Genomic DNA, 25,107 nt, shown 5'->3' with positions numbered 1-25,107 from the left:
GCTGAGAACATTGAAATTCCACTTTCCACTGACGATTCATCTACTTTTACACTCACATCATTCTTCATTCACATTATGACCTATTTCCATTCTCCCAATCTAGCTTCCCTTGTTCCTATACCTAGCCATGATTGCCTGGTCTGCCATTTTAATGACTCACTATTATCCTAGACTACTTTATCTCATGAACTTCTTCCATTCTCAATTTGCCAACTGCCACCATGTCTCTCTTCTTGCTACAAGACTACTAAGCAATGGAAAATTGTAAACTTCATCTGATTTCACCCATTGACATTTCATGGTGCATGACTTCAGTTGGGTCCTCAGTGTTGCTTGACAATCTGTTACTTTTGCTGTCTTTTTACCAGCCATATTGATTATTATCTTTCTTTCCTCTCCATCTCCAACTCTTCAAAAGATGGCCTTGCTCCTTACTCCACACAGAAGATCAAGGATAACTGAATTTCTGGGCTAATTTTTTTCTTGAACTGTAACTTCATCCACCCTCTCCCTGATAATCACTGAAGAAATATCTCTACTATCCATTACAACCTTGATCCAATAGCCCAGCCATAGCCTTGAACATGAGTCATGTAGCCTGTGGGCATGGCATTCAATATGGCACACCTGTAGCCCCTTCTCTGCACTGGCTTCTGACTCGTCCCAACCCTCCCTTGTGCCAACAGGTCTGAGATTTCATGTTTTTAGAGCTGGCTGTCATGGGGTCCAACCCAAGGCTAAGGAGACAGAGAGACTGAGGAATGCAACAGGCTTTATTGTGGGAAGGGAAGGAGGGGGAAGAGGGGTATAGAGGTGGCAAGGGAAGAAGTAACAGGGAGGTTGTTAATAGAGGGAAAGAAAAGGGGTAGTACTGCCAGGGTGGGGGAATGAGGGAAAAGGAACAGCAAGGGGGAGCCAGGTGCCAAGAGAAGTGGCTATATGAGTGGGGGAATTATGAGATCTTATATTATTAGGGGGTAGGATGTTGTTGGCAATAGTTAGCCATGGCAGTGTTGTTTCTTGGCCTGAAGTTTAGGGTTTGTTAGACTACTGTTGCCTAGGTTGGGGTTCATTTGTTTCCTATTGCTTAGCTAGGATCTCCAAGTTTGTCATATGTGACCCTGATTTTGACCATGTGCCTCAAACCTAGGACCATTTTACCTTGATGTGGGGCAATACTATTGCTTCTGAGCACCCACCAGTGCGCTTCCCATTTCTACAAAATCAGTCGTCATGACACCACTCACTTTTAAATATGAAATGTTTACTTAGCAAAAGGTAAGAACATTTAATTAGAGGGGAAAAGCAGGAATAATCCTAACATTTAATTCTGGCTCTTCTACCAATGCACACAGGACCTGTGGGAGTGTGCTCAGATTTTCAGAAACTTGGAAGGAAATACAATGAGACTGGAAACTCAGGGCACCTCACAACTATATGGATAGAATTTTCTCCCCATGGACTCCCAGCATACCATTTGTGTATTCACATGTGCATACATACAAATAGGGAAGATATATTTTGATGTAGCTCTGCCCTCTCTTTCTTCTCTTAGCTGTGGAGGCTGGGTAAGTCCCAGGCAGAATTTTACTCAGACTTTTACTTTTGTTCTTGTATTTCTTCTACTTCAAGTGATTACTAATAAATCTTATAAAATATGCTACTTGGAGTTATTGGACATTAATTTAAGTTTTACACAACTTTGGACATTAGGTCTTGATGTCCTTGGTCTCCAATTTAGTGACCTTTAGATGCAACATGCATCACATACTGGGCAAAGCACTTCTCTGCTATTCTCCAGCTGCTAAAGCTTGTAGTCACCATGGGCAGGATGCTGAGAAAGTATTATTTTTGGGCAGCTCAGTGGCTCAGTAGTTTGAAAGTCAGCCCTAGAGATGGGAGGTCCTGGGTTCAAATGTGACCTCAGACATTTCCTAGCTGGGTGACTCTGGGCAATTCACTTAACTCCCTTACTTACTAACTCACTTAACTCCCATTGCCCAGCCCTTACCACTCTTCAGTCTTGGAAGCAATACCCAGTATTGATTCTGAGATGGAAGGTAAGGGTTAAAAAATATATACTTATTCAGTGAGTTTCCTTAAGAACTGCTGAGGTTGACAGATCTGCTTGGGGTTTCTCAGGAATGATTCCTCTCAAACTACAGTTCATAGGTCCATGGAGCTTTTCCCCAGCTAGCTCTAAGTATTGGGGGACTCTGTCTGCTTTTATACAAATGACCTCTCTGTAAGGTTAAGCTGTTTCTCATAGTAAAGTGGCTGCAAAGCCACACTTCCCATTATAGTTTCTCTTTCTGAAACCCACCTAGAAAAGGGCAATCCCTTGCCCAGGCCAGAGATGGCACCAAAGAGCAGTGACTTAGCCGGCTCTTATGGCAGCAGGAATCCTCTCTTGCAAAGAGCTAAGTCTCCCGGCCAGCCCAGTTCGAGCAAAACAGCAGCAAGGCCTTTTTGTCAGCTCTCCTGCGGAGCTGTTGCTTCTTCATGTTTTGTTTCTAGTGGCCAGCTTCCTGTGCTCAGCTTCCTTTTCTCATTTTCTGCTCTTTCTAATATTTTATAAGCTTTTAATACAAGTTATCATCTCCTTAAAAACAGCAACAATTATATGAACACAACTACAAAACACTTCCCACACAAATAAAACTAGATACTAAACAATTAGAAAAAAACATTAATTGCTCATGGGTAGGATGAGCTAATATAATAAAAATGACAACCTTATCTAAATTAATTTACTTATTCAGTGCCATACCTATCAAACTACCAAAAAACTTTTATAGAACTAAAAAAATAATAAAATTCATCTTGATGAACAAAAAAATAAAGAAAAAAATTTGGGGGGGGGGACTGGGTAGCCCATTGGATTAGGAGCCAGACCTAGAGATGGGAGGTCCTAAATTCAAATCTGGTCTCAGATATTTCCCAGTTGTGTGACCCTGGGCAAGTCACTCCCTTACTGCTCTTCTACCATAGAATATACAGTATTAAAAATGTGATGCTTGGTGGTCTAGCAGTACCACATCTTAAACTGTACTATAAAGCAGTGATCATCAAAACAATATGGTTGGAACAACCTCCAGGAACTGATGCAGAGTGAAAGGAGCAAAATCAGGAGAACATTGTACACAGAGACTGATATACTGTGGTACAATCGAATGTAATGGACTTCTCCATTAGTGGCAATGCAGTGATCCTGAACAACTTGGAGGGATCTACGAGAAAGAACACTATCCACATTCAGAGGAAAAACTGGGAGGAGAAACATAGAAGAAAACCAACTGCTTGAATACATGGGTCAAGGGGGATATGATTGGCGATGTAGACTCTAAATGATCATCCTTAATGCAAACACCAACAACATGGAAATGGGTTCTGATCAAGGACACATGAATTACCCAATGAAATTGCATGTCGGCTATGGGAGGGGTGGGGGAGAGCAGGGAGGAATAGAATATGACTTTTGTAACCAAGGAATGTTTGAAATTGACCAAATAAAAAGAAAAACAAAAAACAAAAAAACCCCAACAATAATATGGTACTGGCTAAGAGACAAAAGGGAGGATCAATGGAATAGTCTAGGGGTAAAGGACCTCAGAAAGCTAGGGTTTGATAAACTCAGATTCCAGCTTTTGGGATAAGGACCCACTATTTGACAAAAACTGCTGAGAAAACTGGAAAACAGTATTGTAAAAATTAGGTTTAGTTCAATATCTCACAACATATACCAAGATAAGTTCAAAATGGGTTTGTTTTAAACATAGTGATATAAGTAAATTAGGTGAATATGAAATAGCATACCTGTCCGATCAATGAGGAAGGAAAGAATTTAAGACCAAGCAAGAAATAGATAACATTTCAAAATGTAAAATGAATAATTTTGATTATGTTAAACTAAGAAGGTTTTGTACAAACAAAACCAATGCATCCAAAATTAGAAGAGAAGCAAACTGGGGGGGAAATTTTATAACAAAATTCTCTAGGTTTTAATTTCTCAAATATACAAGGAAATAAAATGTATAAGAAATCACATCATTCCTCAAATGATAAATGGTTGAAAGATATGAATAGGCAGTTTTCAGATGATGAAATCGAAACGATCAATAAAAGTGTTCTAAATCCCTAAAGTACCACCTCACATCTAGCAGAGAGGCCAATAGGAAATTAAAGGAAAATAAATGTTGGAGAGGATATGGGATACAAATGCATAGTTGGTGGACTTGTAAACTGATCCAACCATTCTGGAAGGCAATTTGGAATTATGCTTAAAGGGCTTTAAAAGAATGTCTTCCCTTTGATCCAGCCATACCACTGCTGGGTTTGTATCCCAAAGAGATAATGAGGAAAAAGACTTGTACAAGAATATTTATAGCCACGCTCTTTGTGGTGGCAAAAAATTAGAAAATGAGGGGATGTCTAAACAAATTGTGGTATATGATGGCAATGGAGTACTATCGTGCTATAAAGAATGATGAACTGGATTTCTTTAAAAATTGGAAAGACTTCCATGAACGGATGTGGAGTTAAATAAGCAGAACCAGGAGAACATTACACACAGTAACTGAAACATTATGAGATGATCAAAAGCTGAGCAACTAATGAGAAAGAATGCTATCCCCAGAAAAAAACATGATTTTTCACTTGTTTATTTGGGTATACGAATTGGGATTTTAGTTTTACAAAATTACTCTATTACAAAAATGAAAAATACAGAAATAGGATTTGAGTGATAATACATGTATAACCCAGTGAAATTACTTGTCAACTCTGGGGGGAGGGGGGAGGGAGAAAACATGAATCATGTAACCATAGAAAAATATTTTTATAAAGGGGGAAGTTAGATGGCTCAGTGGATTGAGAGTCAGGCCCAGATATGGGAGGTCCTATATTCAAATCTGGCCTCAGAAACTTCCTAGCTATGTGAACCTGGGCAAGTCACTCAACCCACATTGCTTAGCCCGTACCACTCTTCAATCTTAGAATCAATTTGAAATATATCCATTGTATTAAAGCCAACTTTAGACTCAAAATGGTATTTTACAGTATCATTTTTCAGATACTACTTCTCCATTGAGTCACTCTCTGTATAATGTACGCACTCACCCACAAAACACACACACACACATATCTCAGAGTATTATATGTGTGATTATAATACATATTTTTCTTAAGGAAATTTTACATCTCAATATATATACTTTATTTTTGTAGTCTATTAAAAGACTGAAAAACCATTTCCTGGGAAGAAAGTACATCAATTGCTCTTCTAGAACAGTAATAAATGAATGTAGCAATCTGGAAATGAATCATTGTAGTAATAGCAATTTTGGAGTCAAAAGAGAAGGTTATTAACTTCATTTCACAAATATGAAGTCCAACCAAGGTACATCTGGCACAACAAGGTTTCATCAGTTTCTTGAATGAGGTTGTACACATGTCCTGCAATAGATAGGAGTAGCCTTGTTACCCTATTCCTAGCTTTGATTACACTTTGTAGTAATTGCTCAATGTCAAGAACATGATGAGTCCTGGCCTTTTCATTGACAACTTCCCATTTCATTCAATGGTGCTTTTGAATTCCCTTTTACTGGTTTACTCCACTCCACAAGTGGATCATGAATAAAAGTCATTAAGACACTCATTAATACACAGTATTGATTCTAAGACAGAAGCTAAGGGTTTAAAAAAAAAGCAATTTGTCTCCATTTTATGATGTGAAAATCAAAAGAGCCACTCTTGTTAAGTATGAACCAGAGTTCTTAATTTTTTCCATATGTTCCATGTGATTCCCAATTTGTTAAACTTCAAAAATGCAAAAGTCATATGCAGATGAACTTATGCCCTCTAGCCATTGTTGCCTCCATTGGTATTTATTTCTGCCTTCAAAAAGGGCTGTACATTTAATTGAGGGATATATCCTTCTCTTTCAGGGCCTCAGAGACATCTAAAGAAGTGTTTTCTTCAACTTGATTTATCAATTTCCTTACATAAATATTTTCTTCCCTTTCTTGCCACAACCTGAAATTGCTCTATCCCGGAGTTTGCAAAGCCATGGCACAGGTGCCCTGGTGTGGGGGTGGGGAGGAATGCTCCATTCCCCCTCTCTACAGTGCTCAAGGACATTTTCACATGCAATCAAATGCAAGCACTTCTTCCCTCTACTTTCTGGGGTAATAGTGGGGAGTTCAAAGTCAGCTTGAAAGTACTGTTTGGGGACATGATTTCAAAAACATTCGCCAATGCTTCTCTATCCCAACTGCCATCCTTAAACGCCAAGTTCTCTTCCTCCATTAAAATCTTCCCTGATCTCTGCTGGTATCCATGACTCTTCTCAAACCTCACACAGCACTATTTGTGTTGGATTAACACTTATAATTACTATTACATATTGTTGTTGATGTCTTAGCCCTCCCTTTGTTACCTTCTGCTCCTCTTCAGTTCCAGGTACCATTTTATCAATCAATTTCCCTGACTCTATAGTTCTTCTATGATCAAAGCTAAAACTTGGATCCAACAGGGATGATCCCGCAGGGCACAGAAGGGAGAGTGAATTATTCATGCAAACTTCCCAAAGGATTTGAGAAGACTACTTAGATAAAAGATGATTTTCTATCTTCACTTATTAAAAGCATACTACTATACATTTCTCCTTGTTTTGAGGTGGTAGGGGTGAGGATTTTTGCTGAGACCTTCTATCACCTTTCTGCAAATCATCCACAAACATACTTTAAGTCAACTGACTTTTATGTTGAACATTTCTCAATGTTTTTATTATTTTAACTCTATCTTTTTATGAACTATTCAGGCTATAATTCACCATATATGAAAAAGAATCATATATATATACCTTAAAGTCTTCAAGTTATAATTTAATCAATTATAAATGAAAATATATATGACATATAAAAAGCTCACGTAGGAATCCAAAGGGAGAACTGTAGTGCTCAGTGAAACAAGAAATGCCTAGTTTTGAAAAACAATCCTGGGAGAAATAGCCAGGATACTGTTGTTGTTTTTTTAATATGATTTCTGTACTCCATTGCTTACATTCCATCACCACATCAAGCAAAGATAAATAAAAGATTAAAAATCCTCAAATAAGAAAACTTTCTTGAACCAAGATATTTTCTAACCCTAAATTCTACCAACCTCTTAAAAATGAGTTTCATAAGAAAATAACTATTATGGGTGCTGAAAATTGCCATTTTACCTAAAGTAATTTTAAAAACAAAGGCTAAAAAGAAATGATAACTGAAGGGATATCCGTCAATTAGGGAATTGCTGAACAAGTTGTGGTATATGCTTTGATGGAATACCATTGTGCCATAAGAAATGACCAACAAGATGATCACAAAAAACCTGGAAATACTTACATGAAGTGATACAAAGAAAAGTGAGCAGAACCATAAGAATTAGTAAATTGTAATAACAATGTCTGATGACCAACTGTGAATGGCATAATTATTATCAATGAGGCAAGAATCCTAGACAACTTATCACAAAAGAGACTCATCACAGTAAAAAATCTATCCACTGCCATAGAAGGAGCAGATAGAGTTTGAATGCAAATTCAAACATACCATTCTTTTCTTTATTTCCTTCATGAATTTTTATCTAGTGTAAGCAAGATTTGTCTCTTCTTTCACATGATGAAAATAGAAATATGTGTTATTATATGATAATATATGTACAATATACATTTTATCTACCTTCTCAGGGAGAAGACAAGGGTGAGAGAAGGAAGAGAATGTGAATTGCAAAATACAGGAAAATTAATATTCAGAAATTATATTCATATGTAATCTAGGAAAAAATTTAGAAAAAAAACTAAGACTAAAGTTCTTTATTGGCAGTTTTTTAAGTTTGCAAAGCAACTCTCCAGGAGCACTTGAGTATGAGGGTCACGTGGAATATAATGAAGACCCACTGACGGCAATACATCTAAAAGGCAGGCATCATAAGTAAAAAATGAACACGAGTATTAGAAATTCTAAAGCAATTTCTAAGGAAGCTCATAATTTCTTATTAGATTATTTTAGGAAATCCTAATTAATAAAAGGCTGTTATATATTCATTTCCAAAGCTTCAACTATGTATGCAGCTGAGGGACGGTCTTTAGGATTCTCATTAGTGCAAACAGAAAACAGTTCAATTACTTTTTGATATGATTCATCCAATTCTTCCATATTAATGGCTGGCCTTGTTCCCAGTGCTTCATAGTATGCTTCATCATCAAACATGCTCTCATCAAAAGTTTTGTCTGTTCAATAAAGTTAAAGATATAAACTGTTAATATAAATTATGGCTAATTAAAAGAAAAAAGTCAGTTTAAGTCCATAGACTTAGAAGGGATCTTAGTGTTCATAAGAGTTCATTGCCTCCATTTTCCAGATGAGGAAACTAATTCCCAGAGGTGAAATGGTAATCCTAAGAAAGTGCTTGTAAACTGTAAAGTGTTGCAAAACAGGCATACTATTACTAAATTAAGTCATCTGACTCTCCATTCTTTCCATAAGACCCTATGACAAGCTTCTCAAGAAGTCTAAGACAAACTCTAATGGAAAGAATATTACCTCTCATCTTAAAGTTTATCCTAATTGGGTCATGCCAACTTGTATAAGGAACTACTTTTTCATAACCTAATATCAATAGATGTCAATAAGAGTCTCCAGGAAAAAAAACATTTCTAATCAGGAATTTAAAACTATTTTGGTAAAAGCCTTAAATTCATGAATCATTAGTTGAGTATTTATTAACTAGGCATTATTAAACATATTGGAAAATGGGTCTCCTTATACTTCAAATAAGTAAACTCTTGAGATATCTCACTGGATTATTAGTATTTCCTTTACTTTATCTGTGTACTCCTAAGCCATACCTGCATTTAGCATTTATGTCTCAGAAATATTGAAAAGCTTCTTTAGTAAGCTACTAAATTATACAACAAATGTTTTTAAACATGTTAGCTAAATGCAAATATATATATTGAATGAGTCAAGTTTGCATTAAGTATTTCAATGTTTGTTGCATTTTACAAACCTTAGTTTTAAACTCTTTAGTTTAAGGTGAGCAGGATTAGTATATAAAACAGCAGCATACTTATATACCTTCATCATCCTCATCCTCTGGAAGATTAACATGTGGAATGGTTAGGGTCAACATCTCCCAAAGAGTTAGGCCAAAGGCAAATATGTCAGCTTTATCAGTAATGATACCACATTCTTCCAGAGCTTCCTTTGGTTTCCAGGGTTCTGTGCCAATGTAATGCGCCTCAGGGTCACTCACTGAAAGGATTAATATATGGATCCAATCACTATTGGAAATTAAATGTTTATTCTTCAGTTTTGATGGAAAATATATCAATGTAACTTCACTTACCAGATAGTCTACAATTGCTTTGAAAGGGTAACAGACCTCTCCTACAGAATACAACTTGAAACATAGGCAGAAAAGAGTCAATTTTCACAGGATAAGGAGGGGACCAGAAACAAAATTGCACACAGAGAGAAGTCTTGGTCAACCCTCTACCCTGACCCCCTCCCCTCTCCTACATCAACCTACAGTGCTGGGATCTATAATTAGGTGTAGGCTGACTTTAGGACCCTGGGATCGGGCTGCAGTGGAGAAGGATGACCTCAGACATCCCTTGAGGCCCCATGCCTACAACAACAGCTGGCAGGGAGGATCAAGGATCTATCTGGTTGGATACCTTTTGCCTTGGAGGGAGGGAGGCAGGCAGGCAGGGAGGAGAGAGAGAGACAGAGAGAGAGACAGAGAGAGAGAGAGAGAGAGAGAGAGAGAGAGAGAGAGAGAGAGAGAGAGAGAGAGAGAGAGAGAGAGAGAGAGAGAGAGAGAAAGAGAGAGAGAGAGAGAGAGAGAGAGAGAGAGAGAGCTTACAGCCCACAGGCAAAAAACAAACGAACAAAAACCTGAGAAAATAAGTAAATACCAGAAAAAGAAGGTAACTATTGAAAGTTTCTATGGGGAAAAAGACCAGAGAGCAGAAACAACAGAGGATGATGAGATACAAGGAACTATAAGCAAAACCTAAAAAAACAAATAGAACCCCCACCTGGAAATTGGACTCAGGCTTTGGAAGAATTCAAAAAGGAATAAAAAAAAAGCACATGAAAAGAAGAATCAAAAGATCATGGAAGAAATTCAGCTTTTAAAAATTAGAATTGGGCAAATATAAGCTAATGACTTCACAGAGACATCAAGAAACAATAAAACAAAATCAAAAGAATGAAAAAAACCTCACTAAGAAAATAATTGAGATGGAAAATAGATCCAGAAGAGACAATTTAATTCCATTGCCTCAAAGTCATGACCAAAAAAAAGCCTAGACATATTAAAAGAAATTATCAAGGGGGCAGCTGGGTAGCTCAGTGGATTGAGAGCCAGGTCTAGAGACGGTTCTAGTTTCAAATCTGGCCTCAGACACTTCCCAGCTATGTGACCCTGGGCAAGTCATTTAACCCCCATTGCCTAGCCCTTACCACTCTTCTGCCTTGGAGCCAATACACAGTATTGACTCCAAGATGGAAAGTAAGGGTTTAAAAAAAAAAGAAAGAAAGAAATTATCAAAGAAAACAGCCCTGATATTCTTGAACAAGAGTTTGGTAAAGAGAGATTGAAAAAAATCCACAGGTCACCTCCTTCATAAATCCCCAAATGACAACTCCTAGGAATGTTATAACCAAGTTGAAGAGCTTCCAGGCCAAGAAAAAAATACTGCAAGTATTCAGAAAGAAACAATTCAGATATCACAGAGCACCAGTCAGGATTACATAGGATCTGGCAGCTTCCAAACTGAAGTGCCATAAGGCTTTGAATATGATATTCCAGAAGGCAAGGGAACTGGGTTTACAACCAATAATCACCCACCCATCAAAACTGACTATATTCTTTCATGGTCATTTAATAAAATAGAAGATTCCTAAGTATTTCTGAAGAAAAGACCAAACTTAAACAGAACATTTGATACCCAAACATAAAATTCAAGAGAAGTACAAAAAGAGAAAAAAAGAGAAAAAATTTAAGGACTTGAATTAGAACAAATTGTCTATATTCCTATAAGAGAGATGAATATATGTAACTCTTAAAATTTTTTTATCATTATCATAGTAGTTAGAAGTATGCATAGAGGGAGTATAGTAAGCTGTTTAAGATAATATGTCAAAAAAAAAGAATAATACTAAGAGAAATGAGAAGAGAAAAGTAAAGTGGGGTACATTATATCACATAAAGAGGCATGGGGGAAGGTGGAGGAAGAAAACTAATACAATGGAAGAGAGGAATGGGAATTGGCTCAGAGGGAAGTATAGCCAGGTCCCCTGGGGCTGGGGTCCCCAAACTGCAGCCCCCTGAGGTAATTTATCTGCCCCCCCACATACTTCCTGAAGGGGCACCTCTTTCATTGGTGGTCAATGAGAGGAGCACTGTATGTGGTGGCGCCTCAAAGTGTGGCGTCGCTCACGTCCTGTACTCCAGTGACATAATCCTTTGCGTGGCGCCCTGTTCTGAGAATAACTGAATGAGAATGAGGCATCATGCAAAGGATTATATGGCTGCACAATGGAAGACCTCAGCATGGTGAGCAGTGATCTGGGGGAGGGGATTTCACACTGTGTATACTGCTACCCAGTAGAGAGGTGACAATGATAGGTCTATACAAAGTGTGACAGACACATCACAGCCAGTGCTGTAGCCTCTGTTATCCTAAACAGCAGTATACAGATTTGTTCATAGTTTTTTTTATAGTCCGGCCCTCCAACAGTCTGAGGGACAGTGAACTGGCCTTCTTTGTAAAAAGTTTGGGGACCCCTGCCCTGGGGTATAGAATCCTATCTTACTGTATAGACAAGTGGAAGGGGAATAAGAAATGGGATGGGGGGAGGGGAGTAAAATAAAGAAGGGAAAGGCTGGGGGAGGAGGTGATCAAAAGACCCTATAGAGAAGGAGGGTAATAAGAAAGGAGGTGGTGGGGAGTAATATAAGGAAGAGGGAAGGGAGGGGACAGATTAAAAGCAAAACATTAGAGGGGAGGGAAAAGAGTGAAAAGAGAAAGGTCAGGATTAAAAGAAGTCAAAATGGAGGGGAATACACAGATAGTAATCATAACTGTTAATATAAATGGGATAAACTTACCCATAAAATTGAAGAGGACAGCAGAATGGATTAAAAAACCAGAATCCTCCCATATGTTGTTTACAAGAAACACATTTGAGGCAAGGAGACACACAGGGTAATATTAAGAGGCTGAAACAGAATCTACTGGGCTTTGATTAAGACAAAGAAGGAAGGAGTAGCAATCATGATCTCAGACAAAGTTAAAGCAAAAATAGATCTGATAAAGAGATAAAGGAAATTACATATTGATAAAAGGCAGTATAGATAATGAGTCTCAGTACTCAGTATATATATATGCAACAAATGGTATCCAGGTTTTTAAAGGAAAAACTAAAGAAGCTTCAGAAGGAAATAGGTAATAAAATTATTAGTGAAGGACCTCAACCTTCCCCTATCAGAACGAGATAAATCAAACCAAAAAATAAATAAGAAAGCAGGGAAATGAATGAAATTTTATAAGAATTAGAGTTAATGGATATCTGGAGAAAACCAAATAGGGATAAAAAGGAATATACAGTCTTTTCAGCAGCACATGGTACATATACAAAGACTGACTTTTTCAGATCATGTGATAAAAATTATAATTAATAATGTTTCATGGAGAGGCAAGTTAAAAATTAATTAGAAGCTAATCTAATCCTTCAAAACTGGTGAGTCAAAGAACAAATCATAGAAACAATCACTGATTTCACTGAAGAAAATGACAATGAAAAGACAACACGTCAAAATTCATGGGATACAGCCAAACCAGTGCTCTTGGGGAAAAGTTAGATCCCTGAGTGCTTATATCAACAAAATAGAGAAAAGAGAGATCAATGAACTGGGCATGCAACTAAAAAAATTAGAATAATGAATTAAAAAGCCCCAGATAAAGACTAAACTGGAAATCCTAAAAATCAAAGGAGAAATTAATAATAACTTTGAAAGTAAAAGAGCTACTGAACTATTAAATAAGCTACTGAAATATTAAATAATAAGCTTATTAAATAAGCTGATTCTATGAAAAAAAAACAAATAAAATATCGATTTATATAATTTTTTAAAAAAAGAGAACACCTCCAATTAAGGCAATTATTAGGAGCTATTTTGCTCAATTATATGACAATCTAGGTGAAATGGATAAATATTTACAAAAATATAAATTGCCTAGTTTAACAAAAGAAAAAATAAGATACTTAAATAATCCCATGTCAGAAAAAAGAAATTGAACAAGCCATCAATGAACTCCTCAGGAAAAAATGCCCAGATCCAGATGGATTCACAAGTGAATTCTATCAAACATTTAAAGAACAACTAATCCCAATATTATTCAAACTATTTGACAAAATAGGCAAAGAAGGAGTTCTACCAAGTTCTTCTCTTGACACAAATATGGTATTGATATCCAAGCCAGGAAGACCAAAAAAAAGAAAGAAAATTATAGATCAATTTCCTTAATGAATATAGATGCAAAAATCTTAAATAAAATACTATCAAAGAGACTACAGCAATATATCATAAAGATCACTATAACCAAGTGGGATTTATATCAGGAATGCAAGGCTTGCTTAATATTAGGGAAACCATCCACATAATTGACCATATCAATAATCAAACTAACAGAAATCACATGATTATCTCAATAGATGTAGAAAAAGCCCTTGACAAAATACAACACCCATTCCTACTAAAAACACTAGAAAGCACAAGAACAAAAGGGCCTTTCCTCAAAATAATAAACAGTATATATTAAAAACCATCAGCAAGCATCATCTGCAATGGGGATAAATTAGAAGCCTCCCCAATAAGACCAGGAGTGAACCAAGGATGTCCATTGTCACCACTACTATTTAATATTGTATTAGGAATGTTGGCTATATTAAAGAAGAAAAAGAAATGGAAGGAATTAAAGAAGACAATGAGGAAACTAAACTATCACTCTGCAAGACAATATGAGGGGCAGCTGGGTGGTCCTAGGTTCAAATCTGGCCCTAGCAACTTCCTAGCTGTGTGATCATGGACAAGTCACTTGACCCCCATTGCCTAGCCCTTACCACTCTTCTGCCTTGGAACCAAAACACAGTATTGATTCCAAGATGAAAGGTTAAAAAAAAAAAGATGATATGATGGTATACTTAGAGAATCCTAGAAAACCAACTAAAATGCTAGTAGACAAAATTACTAACTTTAGCAGAGTTGCAGGATACAAAATAAACTCACACAAATTGTCAGCATTTCTATATATTTACAACAAAAATCAGCAGCAAGACTTATAAAGAGAAACTCTGTTTAAAAATCACTCTAGATAATATAAGATATTTGGGAATCTATCTGCCAAGATAAACATAGGAATTATATGAACACAATTACAAAACACTTTTCATACAAATAAAACTAGATTTAAATAATTGGAAAAATATTAATTGTTCATGAGTAGGATGAGCTAATATAATAAAAATTACAATCTTACCTAAATTAATTTACTTATTCATGCTATACCTATCAAACTACCAAAAACTATTTTATAGGACTAAATAATAATAATAAAATTCATATCGAAGAACAAAAGATGAGGAATATACACAGTAACTAAAACATTGAGGGATGATCAAATGTAATGGAGTTTGCTACTAATACCAATGCAATTACCCAGGACAATTCTGAGAGACTTATGAGAAAGAATGCTATCCACAGCTAGAGAAAGAATAGTTGGAATGGAAATGCAGAAGAAAACATATGATTTATCACTTGTGTATATGGGTATATGATCTGGGGTTTGGTTTTAAAAGATTACTCTATTACAAACATATGGAAATAGATTTTGAGTGATAATACATCCATAACCTAGTGGAACTGCTTGTCAACTCTGGGAGAGGGGAGAAGACATGAATCATGTAACCATGGAAAAATAATTTTAATATTAAAAATAAAAAATAAAATAAAATTTCCAAAAAATTCTACATGTAACTAAAAAAATAAAAACATTTTTTAAAAAATCTGAAAAAATTTTAAAATCAGTGATCTAAATCCTAACAACCTTATAATAGCCAAATCCAAATTCCCATCCTGTGAGATCTTTGTCTTTATTATCTCACCAATCCTCCAGAGGATCAACCCAACTTACTGAAGACCTTTCTCTTATTGTTATTTAGTAAATCTTGAAGGATACTAACGTGCCTTCATCTGGATTTCCCTTCTGTTATCTCTGAGTCTTGCTAAAAACTTAACTTTCTAGGCATATAGAGCCCTATATCTCAATATGCATCTTTGAAATTTTAGTATAAGTTAACTACATGCTATAGAGTATCCAACAAGCAATTATGAAGCACTTGCTATGCCAGGCACAGTAGCAAATATTGAGGAAATATACTATACATCTATGGTCCTTAACTAGGCAGCAATAGGGCAGAATGGCAATGAACTGCTAGGGGCAACAGGCTAGGTCACAAACCTTTTTCCAGTATCTTGTTTACATCTCTAACCAAAGAAATTTTGGTGTTTAGAAATTTAGCATTAAGGCATGAGAAATCTTTTTTTTTTTTAAACCCTTACCCTTACCTTTTGTCTTAGAATCAGTACTATGTATTGGTTCCAAGGCAGAAAAGTAGTAAGAGCCAGGCAATAGGGTTAAGTGACTTGCCCAGGGTCACATAGCTAGGAAGTGTCTGAGGTCAGATTTGAACCTAGTATCCTCCCATTTCTAGGCCTGGCTCTCAATCCATTGAGCCACCCAGCTGCCTCCAAGGCATGAAAAATCTTATAGAAACTAAAGACCACCTTTGTTAACAAAATCCCTTCCCTATGGTTTAGTAGGAAAGGGTAGAAGACAGACCAAGTAGGATAGAACTTATCCCACTATGCTGAAAGCCAGCTGGGCAATATTAAATGACAAGTTGACCAGCATATGTGTATATATAAGCTATAATTTTTAAATTAATTTGTATCTTTTTATTATTCTGAACTTGACCAAACATCAATAAAATATGAACACTGCCACAGACAATGAATAATTATATATGAAATGTAAATCTCTATTCTGTATTACTTGCTTAAAAAAAATTCAACAGGTTAATTAATTTCAAAGATGCCCTGCTTGTTATTATCTTTCTTTGATCTTCCTTTTGTTCTCTGCACAGTTAAAAAATGCTTTAGATCTTTTTTTCTTTGACATCACTATTACTGGTCATTTATCTCCCTCTCTCCCACTTAAAAAAAACTCCCTTGTAACAAACAAGCATCTATATACATAGGCTATGTCAAAAAATGTACCTTGTGTCCAGCAACCCTCTGTGGGTAGAATTCTTTTTCAATAGTTCTTTGAAGTTATGGTTGGTCACTGCATGGATCAGAGTTCTTAGATTTTCAAAGCTTTTTTTTTTAAAACAATGTCATTATTATAAAATAAATTGTTCTCCAAGTTCTATACACTTTACTCTTCTTCATCAGTTCATTCAATGAGAGGGGTTGGCCCGTAGCCCTCACAAGAAAGGAAAGATAGAAGGTTGACCTTGGGGGAAAGGGGCTGAAGCCAAGGGGATGGATAAGAAGGAGGCAGACACCCACGCAATATTAATAGTAATTGAGCTACACAGATCAAGCTCCAGCTACTTAACTTTCACAAGGACATGAAACAGTTAGGTAATTTTAAATCAACACAGGGGAGTAAGCAATGAGTTTAGAGATTAGCTGAGAGAAAAACCAAGAAAAGCAGTTAGAGCTCTAATCAAGGATCATTCGGGCTAGAGGGTAGGAGATTAAGAAAGAGAGAAAGAGATTCACAGAAATAAAGGAAATTCCAGGAGAAAAGCTGATTCTTGGCCAGAGGCCAAGTTCCAGGAAAGACAGAGACAGGTGAAAGGTGATAAGGACTTGCTTTCTGTGCAATGGGCTCATATTTATTGGCATTGAGATGCAAATGTACATAATACATATTAATAAAGACACAGTGGATTGCCATTGGTTCAGTTGCAAATTATGACAAGGCAGAGGAATAGTTTGTCTCAGCCAGGTGAGCACAAAGAAACCTGAGTTCATGCCTAAACCTTAGGAATGCTGGGATCAAAGGTCAATGCCTTTCTTGCCATGCGCAGGACTGAGCATGGGCTTTCCTAAGACAATCCTTACAGATTATTTCCCTTGTGCATACACAGGTGTGGACTGTTACATCCAAGATTTCCAGGTTTCTGTGGAATCATCCCCTTTATGATTTCTTATGGTACAAATAATATTCTTTCATAATCATACCACCTTGTTTTGCCATTCTCCAAAGAATGGCTTTTCTATTTTTTTAATATCTCCTGTGTGCCTCTAATTTGCTTTTTGTATAACTTCTCATATCTATGTTATTATCCAATTAGAGCTTATCATGGGATATGGCATATTGCTCTAAATCTAATTTCTGCCAGAAATTGCTTTGAGGTTTTCTGAACAAATTTGCCAAAAAGTGAAATTTATCCCTGTAGCTGAAGTCTAGCCACTGTGTTGCTATATATATATCTATATCTGCTTCTGTCTGTTGTGTGCCTAGACTGTTCTACTTACTGACTTTTCTCTTTTTAACCAGTACCAGATAGTTTTCATGATTGTTTTAAAGCATATTTTGTAAACATGGACTTTCTTTCTCTCTTTCTTCTATTACTTCCCTGGAAATTCTTGAGTTTTAGATTCCAAATTACTTTTTTTCTAAATCTTTAAGTTTGGTATTTTGACTGACATGGTAATGAATGAGTAAATTTAGTTAATATTATCTTATTCCAATTCCAATTCCATTTTTAATCACTCACTTAATTTCTTCCATAAATTCTTCTGGTCCTTGAGGCTCTGGTTATAGTTATTGTGGAATTCCTCTCTTCTCTTGGGTTTATCTTGTGTGTATCTAGACCCATATTTCTTACAAGGGTTCAGTGTCTTCTATTTACTTATATCTCCAGCCTCAGTTTCTTTTTGGGGACTTTTTGCAAAGGTCAGGCTCCACCTTGCTCTCTTGGATAGGGTGCCGAAGTCCTATTTATTGATAGTTTCCATTACCTAGCCTCCCATTGCTGATTTCCATTTCTCCTGATGTAGCTGTCCTCAGAGTTGCTAGCAAGTTTCAAGCTGTTGTGGATATCTGGGGTCGAAAATACCGCAGTCTCCATGACCCTAGAAGTTTCAGCAGGTAAGGGTGCTGCAGACATCCTGAGCCCCTGAGGTATCTCAATTTAAGCCCTGCTGCCTTCCAGCCGCTGGAGTTACCTTGTCCAATCCTTCCAGGTTTAGTTGTCCCTGGAGCATCTCTGGTTCGTGGTAGGTTTTTGTTCATCTGCACTCACACACAGGCTTTTCTGATGCTATCTCTTTTCTAGTGACTGTGGGTTTCTGGTTATCTTTTGTGCAATCTTGAATAAGATGAAGGCACATACTACAGTTCCTATTTAGATTTCTAGTGCTCTATTTTAGATCTTTGTTGGAGTATGCATTATGAGTGCTAGGTTCTTCTGCAACTGTTAATGCAGGCACCTCAACCGTAAGTCCATTAGCTCTAACTTTCCAAATTAAATGGCTCATAAACTTGTATAATGAGGAAATTAAAAAAGCATGATCCAAACAAACAGTTTATACTACTTTGGAAAGCTTCCACATTATAGGAAAAAATATACTAGATCTCAAAAAGTGACATTGTCAAAAGACAATACCTCCAGTTAACTTTTACACAAAACCTAGGAAGATTCACAGCTATTCTAAAAATAATTTACATACATACCCTTGCTCTTCAAAATAACATTTACCATATACTATATAACATTTAAAATCAACCTGCCAAATGCCCTCAACTTTTAATTCAACACAATGCAGGTATATAAAGTTAGTCATTATTTTACATATAATGTTGATTCGGACTTGTTAAGATGCACCCAAGAATGAACAGAAGTCCAAAGAAATTCAATGACTTATCCGAGATCACTGAAACATGGTGTATTGAGAATCAAGTACATTCCTTTTCCCTCTTCCCACCATGTCCTGCCAATTCCCAAACCAGTGCTCTTATTCTGCTATAAAATACTGTCTCCTTTTAAAGAAATTCCGAAATAATACTTTGAGAAACTTCACAGTGACTAGGGTTTCCATTTCTGCATCCCTAAAATGAGGAGACTGAGCTAGATGATGCCTGAAGTTTCTTCCAAGGCAGCTAGGTGGTATAAGTGGACAGAGTGCTAGGCTTGGTATCAGAAAGACTCAGTTCAAACCTCAGACACTGTGTGATGGAGGTAAGTAATTTAATATTGTCGGCCTCAGTTTCCTCATCTGTAAAATGAGCTAAAAAAGGAAATGACAAACCACTCCAGTAGCTTTGCCAAGAAAACCCCACAAGGGGGTCACAAAGAGTCAGACATGACTGAAAAATGACTGATCAACAATGTAGTCCCTTTCAGCTCTAGATCTATGCATATGCTGAATACAATAAATATTGATGGATTAATTCATATTACATGAAAACCTTTCTAATCATCTCCTTCTCAAGCAGTCTGTCCTGTTGGTAACCCTCCTCTCCTCTCTCCAATTGCAATACTGCACTGACTCTGGGTCCCTAGTTCTAACAGGAAAGTTTTTTGCTTTATCTTGCTTGGGAACCAGGTCTTCATGCCACTTCCCAGCTATTTCTTTTTTTTTTTTATAAAACCCTTACCTTCCGTCTTGGAGTCAATACTGTGTATTGGCTCCAAGGCAGAAGAGTGGTAAGGGCTAGGCAATGGGGGTCAAGTGACTTGCCCAGGGTCACACAGCTAGGAAGTGGCTGAGGCCAGATTTGAACCTAGGACCTCCCGTCTCTAGGGATGACTCTTAATCCACTGAGCTACCCACCTGCCCCCACTTCCCAGCTATTTCTAACACATGCAGCTATAAATGTGTCATCCTCTTTCCAACTTCCCATTATGAATTGTCTCGCTTGCATATGTATCTCCTAGGACTTAGCACAATAACTGCCATATAGTAAAAGACTAATAAATGCTCTATTTAAATAATGTAGCTGTTAATATATACAAATTTCTAAAACTAACATCACAAGGTAATGTCAGAAAATAAATTACTTTCCTGTTACATCAAAAAAAATCCAGATATTCAGCAGAAGTTTATGCAGGTGCTTTTATAACTAGTTATTCCTTACAAATCAAAAGTCGAATGATTTTAAAATGAGATGAAGTATTTGAATTCTTAAGCTTTCAGGAAAAATGCTAATTTTAGTCAGTAAATAATAAACAATTCTAGGCTAAAGTATCTTAAATACCCATAAGATGCTAAATGTATATAAATCTACAACCTTGTCTTCAGGGAACGTATATCCTAACAATATACTTTCTTATTCCAACTCCCAAAGCATTTGAAGAATACCCTCCTAGCGGGGCAGTGAGGTGTCTCAGTGGATTGAAAGCCAAGACTAAAGATGGAAGCCATAGGTTCAAATGTGGCCTCAGACACTTCCCAGCTGTGTGACCCTGGGCAAGTCACTTGACCCCCATTGCCTAGCCCTTACTGCTCTTCTGCCTGGGAACCAATACACAGTACTGAGTCTTAGATGGAATGTAAAGGTTTAAAAAATATACACTCTAAGTGAGAGGCAGTGTTGCATGTCAGAAAGATGTGGGTTAACCTCTGCCATATCCTGGCTGTGTGACCCTGGTCAAATCGCTCTTAGTGCCCCAGACAATGTCAAGTTAAACCAACAAACATTTATAAAGTGTTTAGAATGTTCTATCTAGGCACCACACTAATAAGCCCTTTAACTTTGCTTGGAACCCTAGAAACTTTCAGACTGTAAATTGCAGAGAAAGTGCTGATGAGAGAATTCTTTAAAAAGACCCAGTTTAAAAGCTAACTACTTTGCTCTTTAAAGTTTGCAAAGAATTCATATGACCTCATCTAACCCTCACAACAACCCTGTGAGGTATTAGCCCTATTTTACAGATAAGGAAACTGAGGAGAGAGTATAAGTGACTTGCTAAGGGCCACTCAGGAAGTGTCTGAGGCTAGATTTGAATTAGGTCTTATTGATTCCAATTCAAACATTATATATATATATATATAATCTATCAAAGGTGTGACTTAAAAAGTAGGGTTTCCTGACTCCAAGGCTAGTTCTCTAATTACTGTATTATGCTGTTTCTCTGTTGAAAACCTTTGGTGTATAATATGAATACATAATAATCAGAAAGAGCTACTTACCAGTCATATTTTCATCCAGTGGCAGTGAGACTCCTACGTCACAGATTTTAATTGCTTCAAAATCACCTTTAATTACGACATTTGAAGACTTTATATCTCCATGTAGGAGCTTCTTTTCTTGGTGCAGATACTAAAAGAAATTGTATAATTAGCATCCATAAACAGAATTACAAAAAAGAGAACGGATGATATAGAATACCAATGTTGCTGACAATGAACTATGGAGTTTCTAACATAGAAAAAAATCAATTTTAATTCTTCCTAAAGGAAGAAAAAGCATTATGTTAACTGTAACACAGTAGCAGTACACATAATTTTAACTGCAGTATAGTAAAAGCTAGATTTACTGTTTATAGAAAGCGGTTGGGGGCAAAGGAAGAATTTGGCAGGCATGGTTGGTCAAACATGATGATGATGGTAAGGACAAAATAATAATATGCTTTATAATAAACATAATGATTACTAAATGCTGCTTCTCATAATTCCTTTTTTCCAAAGACCCCTAAGTGATTGATATACTTTTGAATTAGGTTCACTATTTAGCATTGTTTAGTCATTTGAAGTTTTGGAGATATAAGGCAGTTTGTTATTAAAAACAGAGTACAGATATAAGTACTATAGAAATTTGGAAGGTGGAATGCCTGGCCTGACCAGGGACTGTTTCATGGAGGTGGGAGTTAGGGAGTATATGAAGATTAGAAAGCAGTCTAGGCATGAACAAAGTTTGGAGATGTGAATGAGCATGACATATATAATGTAAAGAGACTGGCCTGATCAGATCGGTTCTATGCACACAGCAAGTACTTCATGTAGTCTCACAGTAAGAAAAGATCAAATAAATTCACTTATTTATTCATGACAAATGGAGAGTGGGGAAAAAAGGGTTTTTACTATATTCAACTGAGAGGAACCACATGGTTATAATGTTAATATTTATCAGAGCTTGCTCATATATTGAATTAGGGAATGAGAATGTAAATGCTAAGTGCTTTACAAATATATTTGTATGTGAGGAAATCATCTTCACAAAACCCATCAGAAGTAGATGCTATTACTATTCCCATTTTACAGTTGCAGGAAAAGAAGCAGATCAAGGCTAAATGACTTGCTCAGGGTCATATAGGCAGTAAGTATCTCAGGTCAGTTTTGAATTCAGGTCTTCCTGACTTGAGCCCCAAAACTTTATCCATTGTACCACTTAGTTGCATCAAATGGGGATAGTTAGTGGGGAGCTGGTGGCTCAGTGGATTGAGAGCCAGGCCTAGAGAAAGGAGGTCCTGGGTTAAAATCTGTCCTCAGACATGTCCCAGCTGTGTGACCTTGGGCAAGTCACTTGACCCCCATTGCTTAACCCTTACCACAATTCTACCTTGGAACCAATACACAGTATTGATTCTAAGATGGAAGGCAAGGATTAAAAAAAATGGGGATAGTTAAGTTATACTACCTATTTCATTGGGTTATTGTAAAGATCAAATCAGATAATTTTTTAAAGCTAAGAAGGGCTATAAAAATGTATGCTATTATAATTGCTAAAATACAAACCTCTTGTGATGGTTCCAACTAAAATAGCCACAGGCCTTTAGATCCCCTCAAATATGAAAATGAAGTCTGGTTAAACAATAAAATATTACCAATGAGAAATTTCATATTTGAGTATATATAACATTAATTTCTCCAAAAAAACCTTTATTCTTGGCTTTAAGCAAACCAAATAGTTTTTCCCCATAATGAGATCAACAAGCTTTCCAATTTTTCCATAGTGATTTTTTAAACCCTTACCTTTCATATTAGAATCAATACTATGTATTGGTTCCAAGGCAGAAGGAGAAGTAAGGGCTAGGCAATAGGGGTTAAGTGACTACTCCAGAGTCACACAACTAGGAAGTATCTGAGATTAGATTTGAACCCAGGGTCCTCCTATCTCTAGGCCTGGCTCTCAATCCACTGAGCCACCTAGCTTCCCCAGGGGTTTGCTCAATTTTAGATCACATTAGACCATAGTTTAAAAAACAAAACTATGAAGTCCCATCAACTCCAGCTATTTGATGTATTTAATACAGTATAAATGGTGATAGAGTACATCATCATCAAAAATAGCAGTTTTACAAATTTAGCTTAAATGTTTTCAATTATTTGAGGATAATGAAAAAAAATAAAAGTTATAAATGGTATCTTTGCCCTCTGCTCTCATAAGAAGGAAGTCTTCCCAACCTTAATATGCACCAGTTTGATTATCTGCAGTCTTTGGGATTGCAACTTATTGCTAATACTATGTCTTTAACTTTTCCTTTTTAATTTTAACTTTTCATATTTAAGAGAGATCTATGGATATCTTCTATAAATACCTTAGAAGGAGCCATCAAAAGAAGCTAGAATTTCAAAGAGACTATGATATGCAATAGATCTAAGATGTAAGCCATTTTTAACTTGTAAATCATTTAATGCATATTTACACAATGACTAGATAGGGGTACAAAGCTATCCAAACTTCTTCCTTTTCTTTCACTCTCCAAAATATCATATGGACTTTAGATTGTGAATATTAAAAAAAATTAAGAATATCTTTTTTCAATCTTTCCTTGTAATAAATAATAAAATTCATACCACATACTTAGTCAATAGAAATTATTTAGTCAATCAAAATTCTATTAAAAATGGTACCTGATTTGGATACAACAATTCTTTGCTTGTAACTCATATAACTTGCACATATTTTATAATAAAATTTGGCATTCCAAATGGGCATATCACAAGTTCTATCAGAAATTTTAAAATTATGCATGAAGTTAGTATGTTTTTATTAGTTAGTGTCTTTATGTTTCTGTGAGATCTGAGAAATTTTAAAAAACCAATTTACCATTAAAGAAACAAATGACACATTGTCACATGGATTACTAGAGGCAAGGATTCAATCTAAATTAAATTTCTGGTAAATATTTTTAATTCTCTTTGAATGAATAAAAACATCCCTGCATTTGATGAAGATATTGTTAAAAACTATTATTCTCTATGTGCTTAAGGGTAAAGTATGTACTATCAATTACATATGAATATTTGGTTTAGATGTGTTTTATATAAAAAGTTTTAAATATAATGGCAATGATATACCTTTAACCCCCTTGCCATGTGCAAAGCAACCTTCAAAATTATAGCAGCTGGGAAAGGAGAATGGCAGTTGGTATTTCTTTCCTCAATTAAGTCGTTGAGAGACTTTTCTCCTCCATACTCCATAGCAAGACACATACTTCCATCCTGGGCTTGAGCAAATGCCCGATAACCTTAAAAAAAAAGAGATATTTTCTTATCAGAGTAGGGAAAGATAATTTGTATTGGTATTCCTAGTTACTGATAAATATTGGTTTATATTAGTTATGAATAGGGGGTTAGGTTGGGATTGATCCTGGATTCGACAGCTGGAAAATTGCTGGTCTAGGCAATTGAAGGAAATCCTATTCAGACAATTTATATGAAAAAACTTTTATTGAAAGGAAGAGAAAAAGGAAAAGGAAACATTAAGGTAATCATGGTAAATATATTTCCCCATAACTAATAAATTCTAATCCATATCCCCCCCAAAACCTGTCTCTCAAGAGACATTTTCTTGATTACCAAAAGGAAATTCTCCTTGAACCTATATTGTCTGACTAAAAATAATAATCTAATTTACTAAACCTATTTCCAAAATGATAAACTTAATATTTATAGAAATCCACCAGTTTCTTTCTCTTTCTCCAGCCAAAGATCAACTTTGTCTGTCAGAGTTACAAACTGCTCACT

General features: G+C 36.1%; 1 protein-coding gene across 1 annotated transcript in view; it reads right to left on the bottom strand.

Moving 5' to 3' along the window:
• Positions 1-7,843: 7,843 nt before the first annotated feature.
• The window catches only part of PBK (PDZ binding kinase), a 38,519-nt gene continuing 21,255 nt past the window's right edge, over positions 7,844-25,107 (bottom strand). The window contains exons 5-8 of the mRNA XM_056813080.1: positions 24,439-24,608; positions 21,328-21,457; positions 9,123-9,299; positions 7,844-8,275 (exon numbers count right to left, since the gene is read on the bottom strand). Of these exons, the coding sequence (XP_056669058.1) occupies positions 8,079-8,275; positions 9,123-9,299; positions 21,328-21,457; positions 24,439-24,608 (674 nt within the window). The 3' untranslated portion in view covers positions 7,844-8,078. The remainder of the gene's footprint in view (positions 8,276-9,122; positions 9,300-21,327; positions 21,458-24,438; positions 24,609-25,107) is intronic.

Source organism: Monodelphis domestica, chromosome 1 (genome assembly GCF_027887165.1).
Source record: "Monodelphis domestica isolate mMonDom1 chromosome 1, mMonDom1.pri, whole genome shotgun sequence".
NCBI lineage: Eukaryota > Metazoa > Chordata > Mammalia > Didelphimorphia > Didelphidae > Monodelphis > Monodelphis domestica.
The sequence above is the reverse complement of the archived record's forward strand: the minus strand, read 5'-3'. Positions and strand labels throughout refer to the sequence as shown.